Source organism: Citrus sinensis, chromosome 7 (genome assembly GCF_022201045.2).
Source record: "Citrus sinensis cultivar Valencia sweet orange chromosome 7, DVS_A1.0, whole genome shotgun sequence".
Taxonomy (NCBI): Eukaryota; Viridiplantae; Streptophyta; class Magnoliopsida; order Sapindales; family Rutaceae; genus Citrus; species Citrus sinensis.
This window is the reverse complement of record NC_068562.1, coordinates 28,636,765-28,651,296: the sequence shown is the minus strand read 5'-3', so window position 1 is coordinate 28,651,296 and position 14,532 is coordinate 28,636,765. Positions and strand designations below refer to the sequence as shown.

Genomic DNA, 14,532 nt, shown 5'->3' with positions numbered 1-14,532 from the left:
ACACACTAGGCCTATCGATACCAAAAAATATTGCAAGCCTTCTTTTAATTAAAACATATATCATAATCCATAATTTTCATAAAACGATATATCACGATAACATAAGATAAATTCTTAATAATTCAGAATATTCAAAAGCATATTTACTTGCAAAGCAAATCATGTAATACGTATACAGAAAACACAAGGTTAGCTCATGTCACATGGTGTCACCTATAGTCCCGGTGACCCGGCCAGAAACAGAATCAGAATATCGTGTGCACACTCAAACAGAAACCCAATACTGGTCCAGACAGATATATCGTATATTACGATCAGAATCAGAATAACTATGGACTATGAGCCAAAACATTAGGAATCTCATGCAATCTTCAATAATTGAAATCAAATATGGGTACAAAACATTTGTATCAGATTTATAAAAGTTCATAACAATAATTTAGGCTTGCATAACATTTTAAAGATAAAATCATAAAAGTAGGCATGTAACAAAATAACTTACATATTCAAAAGCATTTATAAAATACTTTGTTAAAAAGAATTTAGCTTTAAAACATTTACATAAAACTAATTTTATTATCAAAATCAAGTAGTATAAAACATTTATACTTATAATAATAATATCAAAATACTTATACATATCCAGTATACTAGGAATAAAGTTACTTACCTCGACAAATGAACTTGAATTAACCCACCTCTAAGCTTCTAAGAGCCTCAATCACCTTCAACTCCTTAAACAAATACAAGATATGACAATTAATGACTTATTCTAAGAATCTGATTTTCTAATTCATACCCGTACAGGTCTGATTCTCAGAATTTTAACTCTTAATCTAAAACTCAGAATGATATAATATCCTCTGGAACTATTCTGGACATCCATGAGTACCCCATGTAAAATTTACAAGAGGATCCGATATCAAAAACATTTTAAAAATTATTTACTACTCAGCAAACTCGAAACTGTTTTCACATAATCTAAACCAAACAGAACGGGTTCCGTGATTTTTATAAAATAAAATACTAACCAGAAAATTATAAAATTAAAACTGGGAATCCTAGACACATATATTAACCTACATATAAACGTTCAGAATTTTCCGAGTTCATTTGATGGTACAAATAGTCTTGTGAATCCGATCGCAATGCTGGAATCGGAGTTTTCCAGTGCAGTGGTTTCTATTTCGAAAATACATATAAAATTCAAAACGAAGTCGAATTCAATGAAATAAAATTTAATCAAGAAGCCCTACATGTCTAGTTCCCAGAAATATAAATTTTATAAGAAAATTCGTTCAGAAAATATAGCTTTAAATTCGAGATACTCATGCTGTCCAGAATTATCCTGTGCTTAATACGTCAAGGATTGATTAACTAAACTCATAATAAATCAAAACCCTAAACAAGACCTAAATATATTCTAAACCATGCATTATGATCTACAACCATTAGAATCGTGCCAATATAAACCCTAGCTAGATAGAGTGATTAGAAATCTGTTGAGAACATGGAGAATAACTTACCCATCGCTTGATTCTCTCCTAAACAAATGTTTGAATCCTAGGATTTGGGTAAGAGCGTAAAGAGCAGCAGGGAAGAAAAATAAACGTTGTGAATTTAGGGTTATGGGAGAGAAAAAGTATGAATTTATAGGGAGTCTTAAGAAACCCTATTTAATTAGGAAAAATAACCATTTTCCCAAAATTATCTCATAAATAACCTCTTAATAAGGGTTATGGGCCACCCATAATTCTCAATGAAAGCTCAATTTCCATAACTTAATATATATGAGAATTTGTAGCGTTACACGTGCAACACATAGGCAGAAGCGATTCAAAGATATTTCAAGACTAAGGCGAATTTATAGTCATTCAAAAATAGTTATTAATTATTAATCATATTCTATATCAATACAAAATTAATTAAATTTGGAAAAGAATAATAATGATATTATTGAAAAATAAATTATTTAAAATGATGGCACGATGATGGCTAATTGTTATATCATTTATTTAGGTTAAATTTTTATTATTCTTATTAAAATTTGTTATAATTCTAACTTAATTGTTTTATTAAGTAAACGTGTTAGTGCTCGTTAAGTAGTATACATGTTAGTGCTCGTTAAGTAGTATACGTGTTAGTGCTCATTAAGTATACATTTCATTGTTCAATTTCAGTATATGTAAATTTTAATTATAGGATTTTTGGAGCCTTCTATAAATAAAATCTTTAAAGTTTTATATTATTTGTTTAGGTAGTGTCAATTTTCTATAAATTGAGATCTTCGTAAAATGCAGGGTTCAAGCGATCACCTAATTTAACTAGTGGTACAATCGACTTTGCACTTGTATTTATTAATCTATTTTTGTAGGAGCAACGAAGGCATTTCACGGATTTATTTTTGCCTTGGAACAAAAATGCCCGAGTGAGCAACGACTTTCAAAAGGGAAGTGAAATAAGTAAATTAAACAAGAAAGCATTTCATAGGTATATATCAGTAATCTCTATCAATTTACAATGTTTAGTAAATTTTATTATTTAATTAATTAATTATGTTTTTTAATTTTAAAATTTAAATTTAGTCTTACAAAAAGAAAATAATATCTCCCCCTCAGACTGGTAACAAGAAATGAAGCACTTTTAAATAAGCATAACTTGGAGAAGAGGTGGAGGGAGATAGTTGAAGACGGAAGTGTGCCCGCCAAGGCAGAGGAGAAATTGTTGGAGAATGGAACTTTGGTAAGACAAGTTCCAATCCTTGAACTGGACCCCGAGGAGCATATAAGTGCAGTGTCCATGGATATATCCATGCGAGCTCTGCTCAGCACCGTGGATTATGATGCCAAGGTAGTAGACATCCTACAACACGTGAAGGGGGTTAAAGTTTTTGACCGAGAAGACATTAAAGAAGAAATGTCAGACATTGTTAAAGTTGTATGTCCGCACATTATTATGTTAGGGTGCTCTATTGATCCAAGAGTTGAGTCATTTGCCACCACCATGACGTTTCTGAAGAAGCTTTCCACGTACAAGTTTATGAGGAACAAACTTGCATGGATTGACAATGAATTCGGCAACACTCAATATGTGAAATCATGGGAACTCGACCAAAAGAATGAGGGGAAGTAGATTATCATCCCTCAATTTACAGTCGAGAAAATTGTTGAAGGGGGAAAGAAAGAAGATCACCCATACATCCTAATATGAGTGCTGGAAGTATTCACATTCAGAGTGCAAGATTTTTCATGACCAATGGAATTTGCTGTGCTTTAGGTATGTTTTCCCATTCTATTTTTTCATTGAAATAAAATAATTAAATAATTAAAATTAATTTCAATAATTTTTGTTATTATTATTACAGAATATCGTGATCCCGTAGTAAGCTCATTGTTCAACAGCCTTTGTTGAGAGAGGATATTAATACACCTTGTGAAATATATTTTATGTCTTTTTTCTATGACAATATAGTTTGTTGTAGGAACTTCGTGCTTGAATTAGATAATAGTGAAGTTTAGAGTCAATTTACTAATAAAAAATATATCAAAAAGTGGACTTAATAACACCCACGGTATGATACATACATCCATTGTATATACCTGGAAAGCAGCAACACGTGCATCAGCTATCTATATGACAACTATAAGTACTGTAGGAGTGGACCCTTGGGTGTCTGTGTTCAATGGCGGGTTCGCTAGAAATGGTCTTTGCAACAGATGAAACTGTGTCTTGGACTGAGATGAGTATGCCTTAATTTGAGCGGTGTGAGATCAATCTTTTCTCCCAAGAATTTTACATTTTCCTGTAACGCCAGTGAATCAGTGGGTCATGTCGTATTTTAACTCATCATATAAATTGTAATATTAATAAAAAAATTTAAAATTTTATAATTAAAATTAATTGTTTATTTTTATACTTAGTAAATTTTCATTTGTACTAATGTAATTAACTCATGACTAAATAATTAAATTATAAATGAAATGTCGTCTAACTTTTACTCCAAATTAAGTAAAATATGAACAAACTGTCACTTGTATTCGGAAATTATAAACGACATGAAATCTATGGGATGAAGTTATTAGAAACGCCATGCCATACAAAATTACTCCAGAATAAAAATTGTATAAAATAAACGATGTGTCCTGCAATATTTATAAATTCTTACGACATGACGTCTACTTGATAATGTTATACACGTCAGGTCATATGTAAATGGCCAGAGATTAATTTATCTTCCCTTTTTTTTTCCCTCTCCCCGGTTAAATCACTCATACCTTGAGTGGTGAGCAACTAATCACTTTATTTTTAGGTCTATTTTATTAATATCACTTCACCGTTGACAAAATCTTTTTGTTCATTTTGTTTGATATATCTTCAATTTCATTTGTTGGCCTGCAAAAATTTTCACCTCTATTTCAAAACTATTTAAAAGAAATGAAATTTTCTTTGCTGGAGTAAAATATTATGGGGACAAAAAAAGGGATTTGGATTTGGTACTAAGTTAAGCAATATTGTGCTAACCATTGGTGTTATGTGTGCAGTTACAACAATATATGGTTAAAATTTAATTACATATTGTAATTTTTATTAAACGACTATGAATCACACTATTAGGAAAAAAAAAACTCAGTTTAACACTGATTTTTTTGTTTGAATAAAATTCAGCACTGAATTTAAATCTTAGAAAATAACAGAAAAATAAGTATTTAAAATGACTGATTGTTAATACGTAACACAACAGAACTAGAGTCGGTCTCTATCCGAAGGAAAACTCGAGTGAACAACGAAGGAAATAGCATAAACTCCACGAAAATCACCCAAACGACTGGCTATCTAATTATAAAAATAAAATAACAAAGTAAAGAACTTTGACACAACAGATGAGATACATCTTTATAAATATATTGTTATCGTATAAATAATAGAATGAGGAGCTACTATCTATTTCACACATTATTTTTATTTTCTTCCTGCTGTCTACCAAATTAAGAGTGTTTAGGTTTGCTATTTTGTGCTCAGTGGAGAGAAACCAGTGGCCACATTTTTCCACTTGTATAGATATGATCAAATGCTATTTTTATTGTGCGAGAGTTGCCACAATCACATTGCAGCATAAAAAATTAGAATAATTATGACTTAATCTCTGTTAATTATATTATTTTTCTTGTATACAAATTGGCCTCAAACGAGTTACCCCAATTAAAGAATGAACGAGACAATTGTGTGACAAATAAATGAACCTACAAATTGTAATTCCGGATTCATTAATTTGAACATCTATGAAAGTGGCTGCTTTCTCCATTGAAGCATTTGCGAGGAGTCTCCTCATTGCTAATTAAATGATCATCATCATCATCTCCTTCACATTCTATGAACAAGTTTCCGACAATGTTGATTAACTTCTTCTTCCTTAAGGATTATTGGATTTCGTGGGTTGTTTCATCTTCCGATTATCGAAACAGATCAGTGAACAGGATAATTTGCCGGCGTATCGATCACAAATATTTTCTTGCTCATCGAAGCAGTGAATGAGAATGCTTGAGTAAGGTATTAAGAGGCTGGCTTCCTTGAGATTTACACAACAGATTCTTCACACTTTCTGTCATCTGTGATTTCCAAGAAATTCATTTTCATTGTTACTTGTTAGCCTGACAACTATATTATAAATTATAATGCATTTGATGTGAAAATTATCTAGTGCCGATATTCGTCTATAATTTTTAAAATGCATAGACAAGCAATTCTTTACGCTAAAAATTTGCTCTTTCTTTTCTACGAAGACGTGTTTAAAACATCATGTAAGCCTATAACTTAGATTAAAAAGCAACTCATGTTTATATATATATGTGTGTGCGTGTGTGTGTGTGGAATTTTTAAAATTCTCATGTGCAAAATTTCAAAATCTACAACATATATATTTGAGCAATGTATGTTAATACTGTTGTAATTTAGTGTCTTAACGTTTAAAATTTATATTCTAAATTAAAGTGCGGACGTCTGCACTGGAGAATAATTATGCATATATGTTGTAAGTAACGTAGGAAGAGCAAAATTATTGAATGATGAACCTTTCCCAAGCTTGTTCTTGTGTAGGGAACCGCTGACCTTTGATATCCAAGAGAGATTGGAGGAGATTTTCTACTAGTTTCCTCTCTGCACGGCAGTTTTCCATTGCTTCTGCTTCGTGTTGTAACCGTGAGGGAGCTTTGCAAATTGCTATTAAATGTATTTGGGAGGCTTGATTCCTGCTAATTAGTAGATCATAATGTGTTACAAAAATGATTCATTATCTAAGAAACTGGCTAGGTAGAAAAAAAGAAAAATCACATGAGATCTAATAAGCTTTGTTACGTGGGTCATGTTAGTTAGTTCAACTGATAAAACCTCCAAATGATACTAATATTATAGAAACATAATAATACCCAAAATAAAATGTGAATACGTAATTAAATCGAGCTCTGCCTGCATTGTACGAAAGGAAGAGAAAGCTAAGCTGAAGGTTCAGAAAGTACCAGGAAGAGCACAGTTGCACAATGCTTCAGGACCTCCAAATTCATCCGAACATCATCCAGGCTTCTGTGCTTTTGCTGTCCTAGCCCAAAATATGAAGCTAATGTCGCCATCTAGACACATACTTATAAACAAGGCCTACATCAGAACTCAACAACGAAACTTCGGCTCTAATACCAGGTTAGTCAACTTTTGGATTTGAAATTTGGAGTACATGTTATAATTGAAAGTTAAAATTTCCAAGCAAAAGGCTTGATGTTAAAATGCTTTCAACTGGATACATACCTTCATGTTACCAGCTCTTCTGCCAAATTTTTCAGTCAAGACTCCTAAAGAATCAATCATTCCAACAGGCACAGGCGCCGGCTTACCAATTTCAGCAAATGCCTCTTTGATACGAGCACAGTCAAATCTCCGTATATTATGCCCTGCCCACACTCTGCCATTCAAGATGCTGAAGATTTTTTCAGCAACTTCCTCAAATTCAGGCGCACTCTCAACAGCTTCCCTTGTTATCCCATCACATCTACTAGACTTCAATGCAACAGCTGACAAATCTTTTGGCTTTATGAGGGTGCTGAAGCTCTCAAGCTCCACGAGTTTCCGCGGACAGACTACGATTGCTCCGAACTCCAGCACCCAGAACCGCTGCCCGGCTCTTCTGGGCACTGTTGTCTCCAAGTCAAAAAACACAATCTCTGCTGTGCCTGCTGCTTGACTTGGAATAAAACCGTCCATTTCTCCTGTTTTTGTCTTTTGCTTTCAGGTCTTTTTAGGTACTTTTTGCGCCTTTTGCCTGTTACTACCAGCATGCTATAATTTATAAATGGTGCAGCTGCATGAAGTTTTATTTTTTATTTTTTTCCCCTCAATATGGGGTTGATTATCTTGTGGTTCAAGTCAGTTGTTTAGGCATTGTCTAGTGCAAAGCAAAGAAAACCAAATCCAGGGAGGCAGGAATAATGCATGAAACCAAGGCAAGAAATTGTTTTCCTCCATTTTAGTCTCTTTGTTTGATTATTTTTGGGCAGGGTTCTTAAACCTTTCGGCTAAACCTTTTGCCGAAGTTACAGCTTTCATTGCCTGTCAGGCTATTGATATTTAATTTGATGAATTTGTAGGAATCTTGGAAGCAAGCTCTTCTTTTCCCTTTTTTGGGTTCCTGAACTGGGATTGAATTGATTCCCTGATACCTTTACATAACTTAATTTTGATATTTCCTTGGGAAGAAAGCCTGTTTTAATAGTATTCAATAACGGCTTATGGTTTTGGAAGAATATTTTGTTGCTTGAAAGATAATCTACTAGAATGCAAGAGCGATTGGAGACTTGTTATAGTGAAACTTCTATTATTACCATCCGATCTGAAAGCATTTGAGAATCCTGATAAATTTCACATAATTTCAATAGAGATACTTCGTCAAATTTTGAAAATAGATTTCGGATCCCAAATCAAACACACCCAAAACCATTTTTCTTTTAGACCTGAATTCTGCCCTGATAAAATTTTTTATCTAAATAAATACATTTGAATAATTGGTTGTTAATATAATAGAATACAACAGAAGAAAAAACCTTGTCCGTGCAAGAACAGTAATTCACAAGTGGCACAATCTATAAAACAGCAAAGCATAAATTTTATTTGCATAAATAAACATGTGAAGTCAGTTTTATTCGGTTTTCTTGGAAAACCAAGCTGAATAATTTTATTCAATTTTTGTTCATTTTCTGAAGATCTAAACCAAACCAGGAACTAATCAATTCAGAAATTGCTCACCCTACGAAAAGTTACATGAAACACCACTATCAGAGAAGAATGCACCTAGATGACCAACCTGTCCTTTTTTCACAAACAAATCAGTACAATAATACAGATCTTGAATTTGAGGAAAGATATAACTGCAACATTTGCATCAGTTCATCTGTATCAAACCAGTACACCAGGTCTGAGCGTGAGAAGACCTTTCTTAATTCTCTCCACAGCAGCCTGTAGGGTGGTGAGGGACGCTGCATAGGAGATGCGGATGCAAGTGTCATCACCGAATGCATCTCCAGGAACTAATGCAACCTATAATAATCAAAGGCAAAACTTCATGTAATGTTTAATAAACCTCAAGAAAAGTAATTAATTTTTGCATTGCCTGGATCAGCAATTCTAAGACATTTTCTTGAAATATTTGAAAATATTGGAGTAGCTACTCCCTAGTTACTACCAAACTCTTGAATTGAAATTAGCTAGGGTACATAGAGAGGAAATCATGAAGCAGCCACACAATACCTGAGCCTTGTCCAACAAGTATCGACAAAGAGACTCTGAATTCTCAATTTTCCCAAAGCCTTCAGCCTCTGATCCATAGTAAGAGCTGAAATCAATGAAGAGATAGAAAGCTCCCTGCATACAAGAAGTGAAAACAGAAAGATTAGCATAGACTATGAAGAATAAAAGACAATGAAGGCATGAGCAAGAGCAAACACACACCAATAAGTAAAAATCTAACTGTGGCCATTACCTGAGGTTCTGACATTTTGACGCCCTCCAATTCTCCGAAGCTTTTAACCAAGAAATCCCGCCGCTCTCTGAAAGCTTTCACCATTTTCGAAACTACCTCCCCGCCAGCATAGCCCAAACCTAATGCAGCAACACCAGCTTTTTGAGATATACTACTGGCACCTGAAGTGAACTGAAATAACATAAAACAGCAATAAGCTGTATTTATATTTCAAAGAACAAGGTGAAAAAATTCTATGAAAAGATAATGGCACATCGATAAATAAACTTTCAGCAAAATAAGCATAAGAGTACATATAAATACAATAGATATCATATGTTTAACAATTAATTCCTTATCGCTTATTAAAGTTCTCTACGAAACTATTCACGAGAGTGTAAGAATTGGAAATGCAGTCATATCTGCTTTGACTTTAAATAATCTAAAATTTTCAAATTCTAACATGTACCCACTCCTAATAGTACCAGCTTTTTTTCTCAAGTTCAAGTTATATTGTCTCTCTTTCTTAGAGGAAAACAAAAAGGCAGAAATTATGTCAATCTAATAACTCATGAGAGATTTAACAATCACATAACATCCCATGATGAAGACTTTAGTCCAGCCTGCATCCTCCCTACTTTCCTGTCCCTTCTCTCTGAGATTGTTGCTGTATTAAGTTATGATCTACTATCTCACTTCTAAGTTCGCTTATGTTAGTTTACATGTCATACCTTGTCTAAACTGAGACGTGTTGCCCGAAAAACTTGTAATGACGTTTAAAAAAAAAACATTGAAAAGATTAGAATTATTAATTCATATGCCACTTTCAAATCATCTACAAATGCCTCAGCATTTAGATCATTATAGTCCAACAAATTTTCATGATTATGCAAAACGATTTCATGCTCCACAAGTACTTCCCTTTTCATGAATATTGATAGAAGAAAAAAAATTGAAACTTTTGAGCTTGCGTAATTTTAGTATCAAAAGTTTTTGAAGGCTCATCGAAAAAAATCTAATATAGACAAAATTACTCAAAATCTTGAAGTCCGATAAGGACAAATATTTCCCTCTTTGAGTAAATATCATCAATCTGGTACAATTCAATTATATATTCATTAAACCATTCTTCTTGATGCTGTGTAAAGGATTTACATTCAAGGTGTGGTCCATGTGGATGATAGGAAAACGCAAAAACCAGAAAACATGTCATGCATGGCAGGTGAGTTTTAACATTTGAGGATGTGGTCCATGTGGATGATAGGAATGCAACATACCTGACTCTGGATCTTATTACATGCTGCAACAAAATGCTTAGGGCCGGCAATATATCCAAGTCGCCAACCAGTCATAGCAAAGGCCTAGGAAGTCATGCTCACAAGTCAATCAACAAGGGCAACTATTTTATTGAAATTAACTAGAAGCCACTGATCTTTCGATGTTTTAGCACAAATGTCAAATTTGAATACCTTAGAGAACCCATTAACTGTCAAAGTCCTCTCCCACATGCCCGGCAAAGATGCAAAGCTTGTGTGAGTTGCAGGTGCGTAAATTATGTGCTCATATATTTCATCAGACAGAACCTGAACAAACCAGCCAAATAAGGTTCAGGATTTCAGATGTTGGTAAATTGTAAGACCAGAAATTTCAGGTTCAATCAGATTTACCAGAAGCCTGGGATGCTTTGCTACAATCCTTGCAATCTCATCAAGCAAGTTCTTGGGGTAAACAGATCCTGTTGGGTTAGATGGAGAACAAAGAATCAACAGTCTTGACTTCTCAGTGAGTTTGGACTCAAGAACCTTTGGATCCAAGAGAAAATTTTCAGAAATGCGTGTTGGAAGAATCACAGGTGTTGCATCAGCGATCCTGGCCATTTCCGGGTAACTAACCCAAAATGGTGCAGGAATTATAACCTGAAGAAGGAAAGTGGAATGCTCATTGGCAAATGTGACCCCATCTCTACAAGTAAAATTCATTTCATTTGAATGACCAGCAGCTCCAAACCATGCAAGGGAGCTAATCTGATCCTTTAAATATTCAGAACAGACAGGAAATGCAGAGGAGGTATCCTACATACTCAGATTTCTATTTCTTTCTTGTGACACAAGATTTGCGTATTTGGACATTAGTCAATAATAATCATGAAAGATATTGTGATTGTGAATCTCATGGACTACTCTATGCAAAACCATATCATTCCATGATTTTACTTTTGTCGTGACCAATTACTATGTTTGATCAAGAACCTACCATTTCATTAAGTGCTTCTAAACCAAATGAGTATTTTCCTATACAAAAACTAAAATGCATGGGAGTAAGGTTCAAATACAATACAAGTCCTTTTCCCTGATATTTGAATGGAAAGATAAAATCATGCAACATTTGTTTCCCTAGATGTTGCTCCACCAGAGGCTACAAGTCAAAAGCATCACGGCACTTGACTCAATGAAAACTTTGAACACATAAATTTGCTTGGAATCACTTCAAATTCTCAACCAGAATCTTGTTCCTAAACAAAAGTTTTCAAGTTGGAGTTCTAATATCATTAACCACAGCAAGCACAGTAGTAGTATGATAGAAGCCAATTTTCTACTCATGCTTCAATTGGAAGACTGTTACATTTACCAAAAGAGTTTGCAATTTGAAAAAGAAAAACAATAATCAATAATTCTTAAACTGCTAGCTTAGTCTAATCAGAGAAAGCATACCAACAACTAATGAATCATACATATATCATGTTCACAACATTTCACCTCATCTCCTGGAGAACAGACAGCAAGAACCGCTTGAAGAATGCTCTGCTTTGCTCCATTGCTGACCAAAATCTGATCAGGTGTATATGACAAACCATTCTCCTCTGCAATTAAAAACTAGGAAAACATAATTTAAAACCCAACCATAGAAGTATAGGCTATGTACAGAGCAGTTTAATATTCAACCCACCTTTAAGTTTATGACAAATTGCTGAACGAAGCTCCAAAGTACCCGCATTTGGAGTGTACCTTGTGAAACCCTCACGAATTGCATTTATCCCTGCCTACAACCCAACAAGTGAAAATATATTAAGAATAAATTTTGAGGACCTCAGCTACCCTTTTTTTTTTTTTTTTCCAACTACAAACACACCCATGAAACCCTAAGAAGCATTGAAAATCACTCCTAAATTTTATAAATCCATTAAAAACCTCCCTAAAAAATTTGCCAAAACCTCTTCAGGCACATAGCTTCTGTGGAATGGAATCACCACCAGTCAAATACATGTTGTTAGGTGGGTGTTACTTGTATGCATTTACCAAACACTTTAACTACTATGTTATCAACATTCATTTGGAAAATCAAAACGAATCCTTAAAATACAATAAATTAAGGAAATTTGCTCGGATGGAATATAAAGAAAGAAAATGTACCTCTGCAATAAGGACTGGGGTATCAAAATCAGGCTCGCCAGCAGCCAACCGAATAACAGACACACCAGCCTGAGCCAGTGCCGTCGCCTGGTCAGTAATGGCCACGGTCTTGGAGGGCTTCACAGCATTAACTCTCGGACTCAAAGATACATCAACTTGTACTTCTTCCACCCCACTACATGCCATCACTCTCAGCACTCTTCCATCACTCCTTAGAAAAAAATTTAAAAAAAAAAAACAATTTCAAAATTCATTTTTCCTTCTGAAATATTACATAAAATACAAACTAAACCCCTCCCCCATACCAATGTGAGCAGAATTTCAATCTAGTAACACACACAACAAAAAATAGAAACCCAGATGCATTTTCACACATTTGTTGCTTGAAAATAGTAGATTGAGGGAGAAAATGAAGAGGAACTTATACTTACTTGTTGAGATTGAAATTGTGAAGATACCGGGAAGGGAAAGAAACGGATCCGGGTATTTGGGCGGGGATTTTGCTGTGTCCCAAATTGACCGGATTGGAGATGAAGCTAGTTGATGAATGAAGAGAATTAGCCATGAAACTGGAATCGATTGTGAGAATTATTACGTAAATGTGTTGTCTTTTCTGATTCTTTATGAAAGTTAACGAAACAAAGTTGGAATCTTTCCGATCGTTTTGAAAAGGAATCTGTAAGGCGCGGTTGCTGAACAAAATTAAAGGACGGGTTGGTGGCTTGTCAGTGTGTGTATATCATCATACGTATGAGTGACATTGGGGTCCACTTCAAGTGGTTCAGTAGACGGCAGTGATTTAACTTTTAGAGGTCTGCCCGTTGAAATGGACGGTGGAGATTAACAAACTTATATTACTTTAATATGTTAATTAATCAAACGTTGAAAAATATACCACTTAAAGCACCTCCAAAAAATTATTTAAATAAAATTCTAATTCTTATTTAAATAGTCATATGAATATTAAACACTCTAAAAAATACGTTAATTTAGATTTTTTAAATAAAATTTATTTCTCACTCTTTAATATTGCCGAGTGAGTTTCACCTTCTTCTATTAATATTTTTTTATTATTTATTAAAAAGATAATACTACAATAATTATTATTTATATTTGCTTTCAAAAATATAACAGCAATTCAATTTAATAGTAGAAAGATTTGATTAAATTAATGTTAATTTATTCTTATTTGATGAGTCTTTTGAAGGAGATTGTATTTTTTTCATTCACTTATTTGTTACATCAGTAAGTAAATTGATATTTGAAGAATAAAATATAAAAGTCTTTTGGAGATGCTCTTATAATCTTATTAGATCCCATTATTGAAATTCTTAAATGAACTATAAAATAACAATAAAAATTATTTAAATTAATATCTTGAGTTAAAAGCATCTGGTTTCAGATTTCAGGTTGCTTGTGATACAAGTTTGACTCCGTTAATTGTTAAATTTGATTTTAGAGTAATTATCCATTGTCCACTTATTTTTTCATATTTTTTTAAAAATACATAATTTTTAATTTTTTTTTACTGACCTCCACCTAAAATTATATTTTTTTTGCACGTCTACGGCCATCTTCAAACAATTGAGATTTTGTTGACGTCATAAGGGTATAATGATAATTTCATTTACGCTACAAAAACATAATTTGGACGATGAAACTAGTCACTAATCACTAATGGATAATATATAATGATTTTATAAAAAAATAAATAAATAAGTATTTTTTATTAGAAAAAAAAAATTCAAACCTGGCCTATAGGTTTTACTGAGACTTGAGAATGAGGCTTCAAGCAACCAGACCAGCCAGCCACGGCCACCTACCTCCAGTCCAAAATGTTCAGCAGTCAACATACCAAGCAATACCATGCAAAGAGTTTAAAAATTGACCGCCCACCTTATTTTTCAAGCGTACAAACCCGAGAAATTAAGACAAAATTTTATATAAGAATTGTTTTTTGGTTCGTTCCTTAAAAAAAATAAAACTAACAATTTTCTCGAACATTTGTCTTCATAAATAATAGGGCTGATTTTGAATTATTCTCTTATAAATTGATTATTTTCAAAACATCTCTCTTATTTTTAAAAACTTCAATTTACCCCTATATTAGTTAAAAAGACCGAA

At 33.4% G+C, this 14,532-nt stretch overlaps 2 protein-coding genes across 3 annotated transcripts; both read right to left on the bottom strand.

Moving 5' to 3' along the window:
• Window positions 1–5,113: 5,113 nt before the first annotated feature.
• On the bottom strand, window positions 5,114–7,290 carry LOC102629602 (protein NEN4). Of its 2 annotated transcripts, none has more exons than XM_006464197.4 (4): window positions 6,796–7,290; window positions 6,513–6,623; window positions 6,069–6,245; window positions 5,114–5,606 (listed from the first exon to the last, which is right to left on the bottom strand). In XM_006464197.4, the coding sequence occupies exons 1-4, from the start codon at window positions 7,246–7,248 to the stop codon at window positions 5,514–5,516; spliced, it is 834 nt and encodes a 277-aa protein (XP_006464260.1). In that variant the 5' UTR covers window positions 7,249–7,290; the 3' UTR covers window positions 5,114–5,513. The 2 variants fall into 2 exon arrangements, with proteins under 2 accessions (XP_006464260.1, XP_015385353.1); XM_015529867.3 differs by having other exon boundaries at window positions 6,106–6,245.
• Window positions 7,291–8,126: 836 nt separating this feature from the next.
• Window positions 8,127–13,106, bottom strand: LOC102629885 (bifunctional aspartate aminotransferase and glutamate/aspartate-prephenate aminotransferase). Its single transcript, XM_006464198.4, has 10 exons — window positions 12,840–13,106; window positions 12,409–12,619; window positions 11,945–12,038; window positions 11,755–11,858; window positions 10,666–10,914; window positions 10,468–10,581; window positions 10,276–10,359; window positions 9,020–9,190; window positions 8,788–8,901; window positions 8,127–8,577 (listed from the first exon to the last, which is right to left on the bottom strand). The coding sequence occupies exons 1-10, from the start codon at window positions 12,971–12,973 to the stop codon at window positions 8,437–8,439; spliced, it is 1,416 nt and encodes a 471-aa protein (XP_006464261.1). The 5' UTR covers window positions 12,974–13,106; the 3' UTR covers window positions 8,127–8,436.
• Between the last annotated feature and the right edge of the window lie 1,426 nt (window positions 13,107–14,532).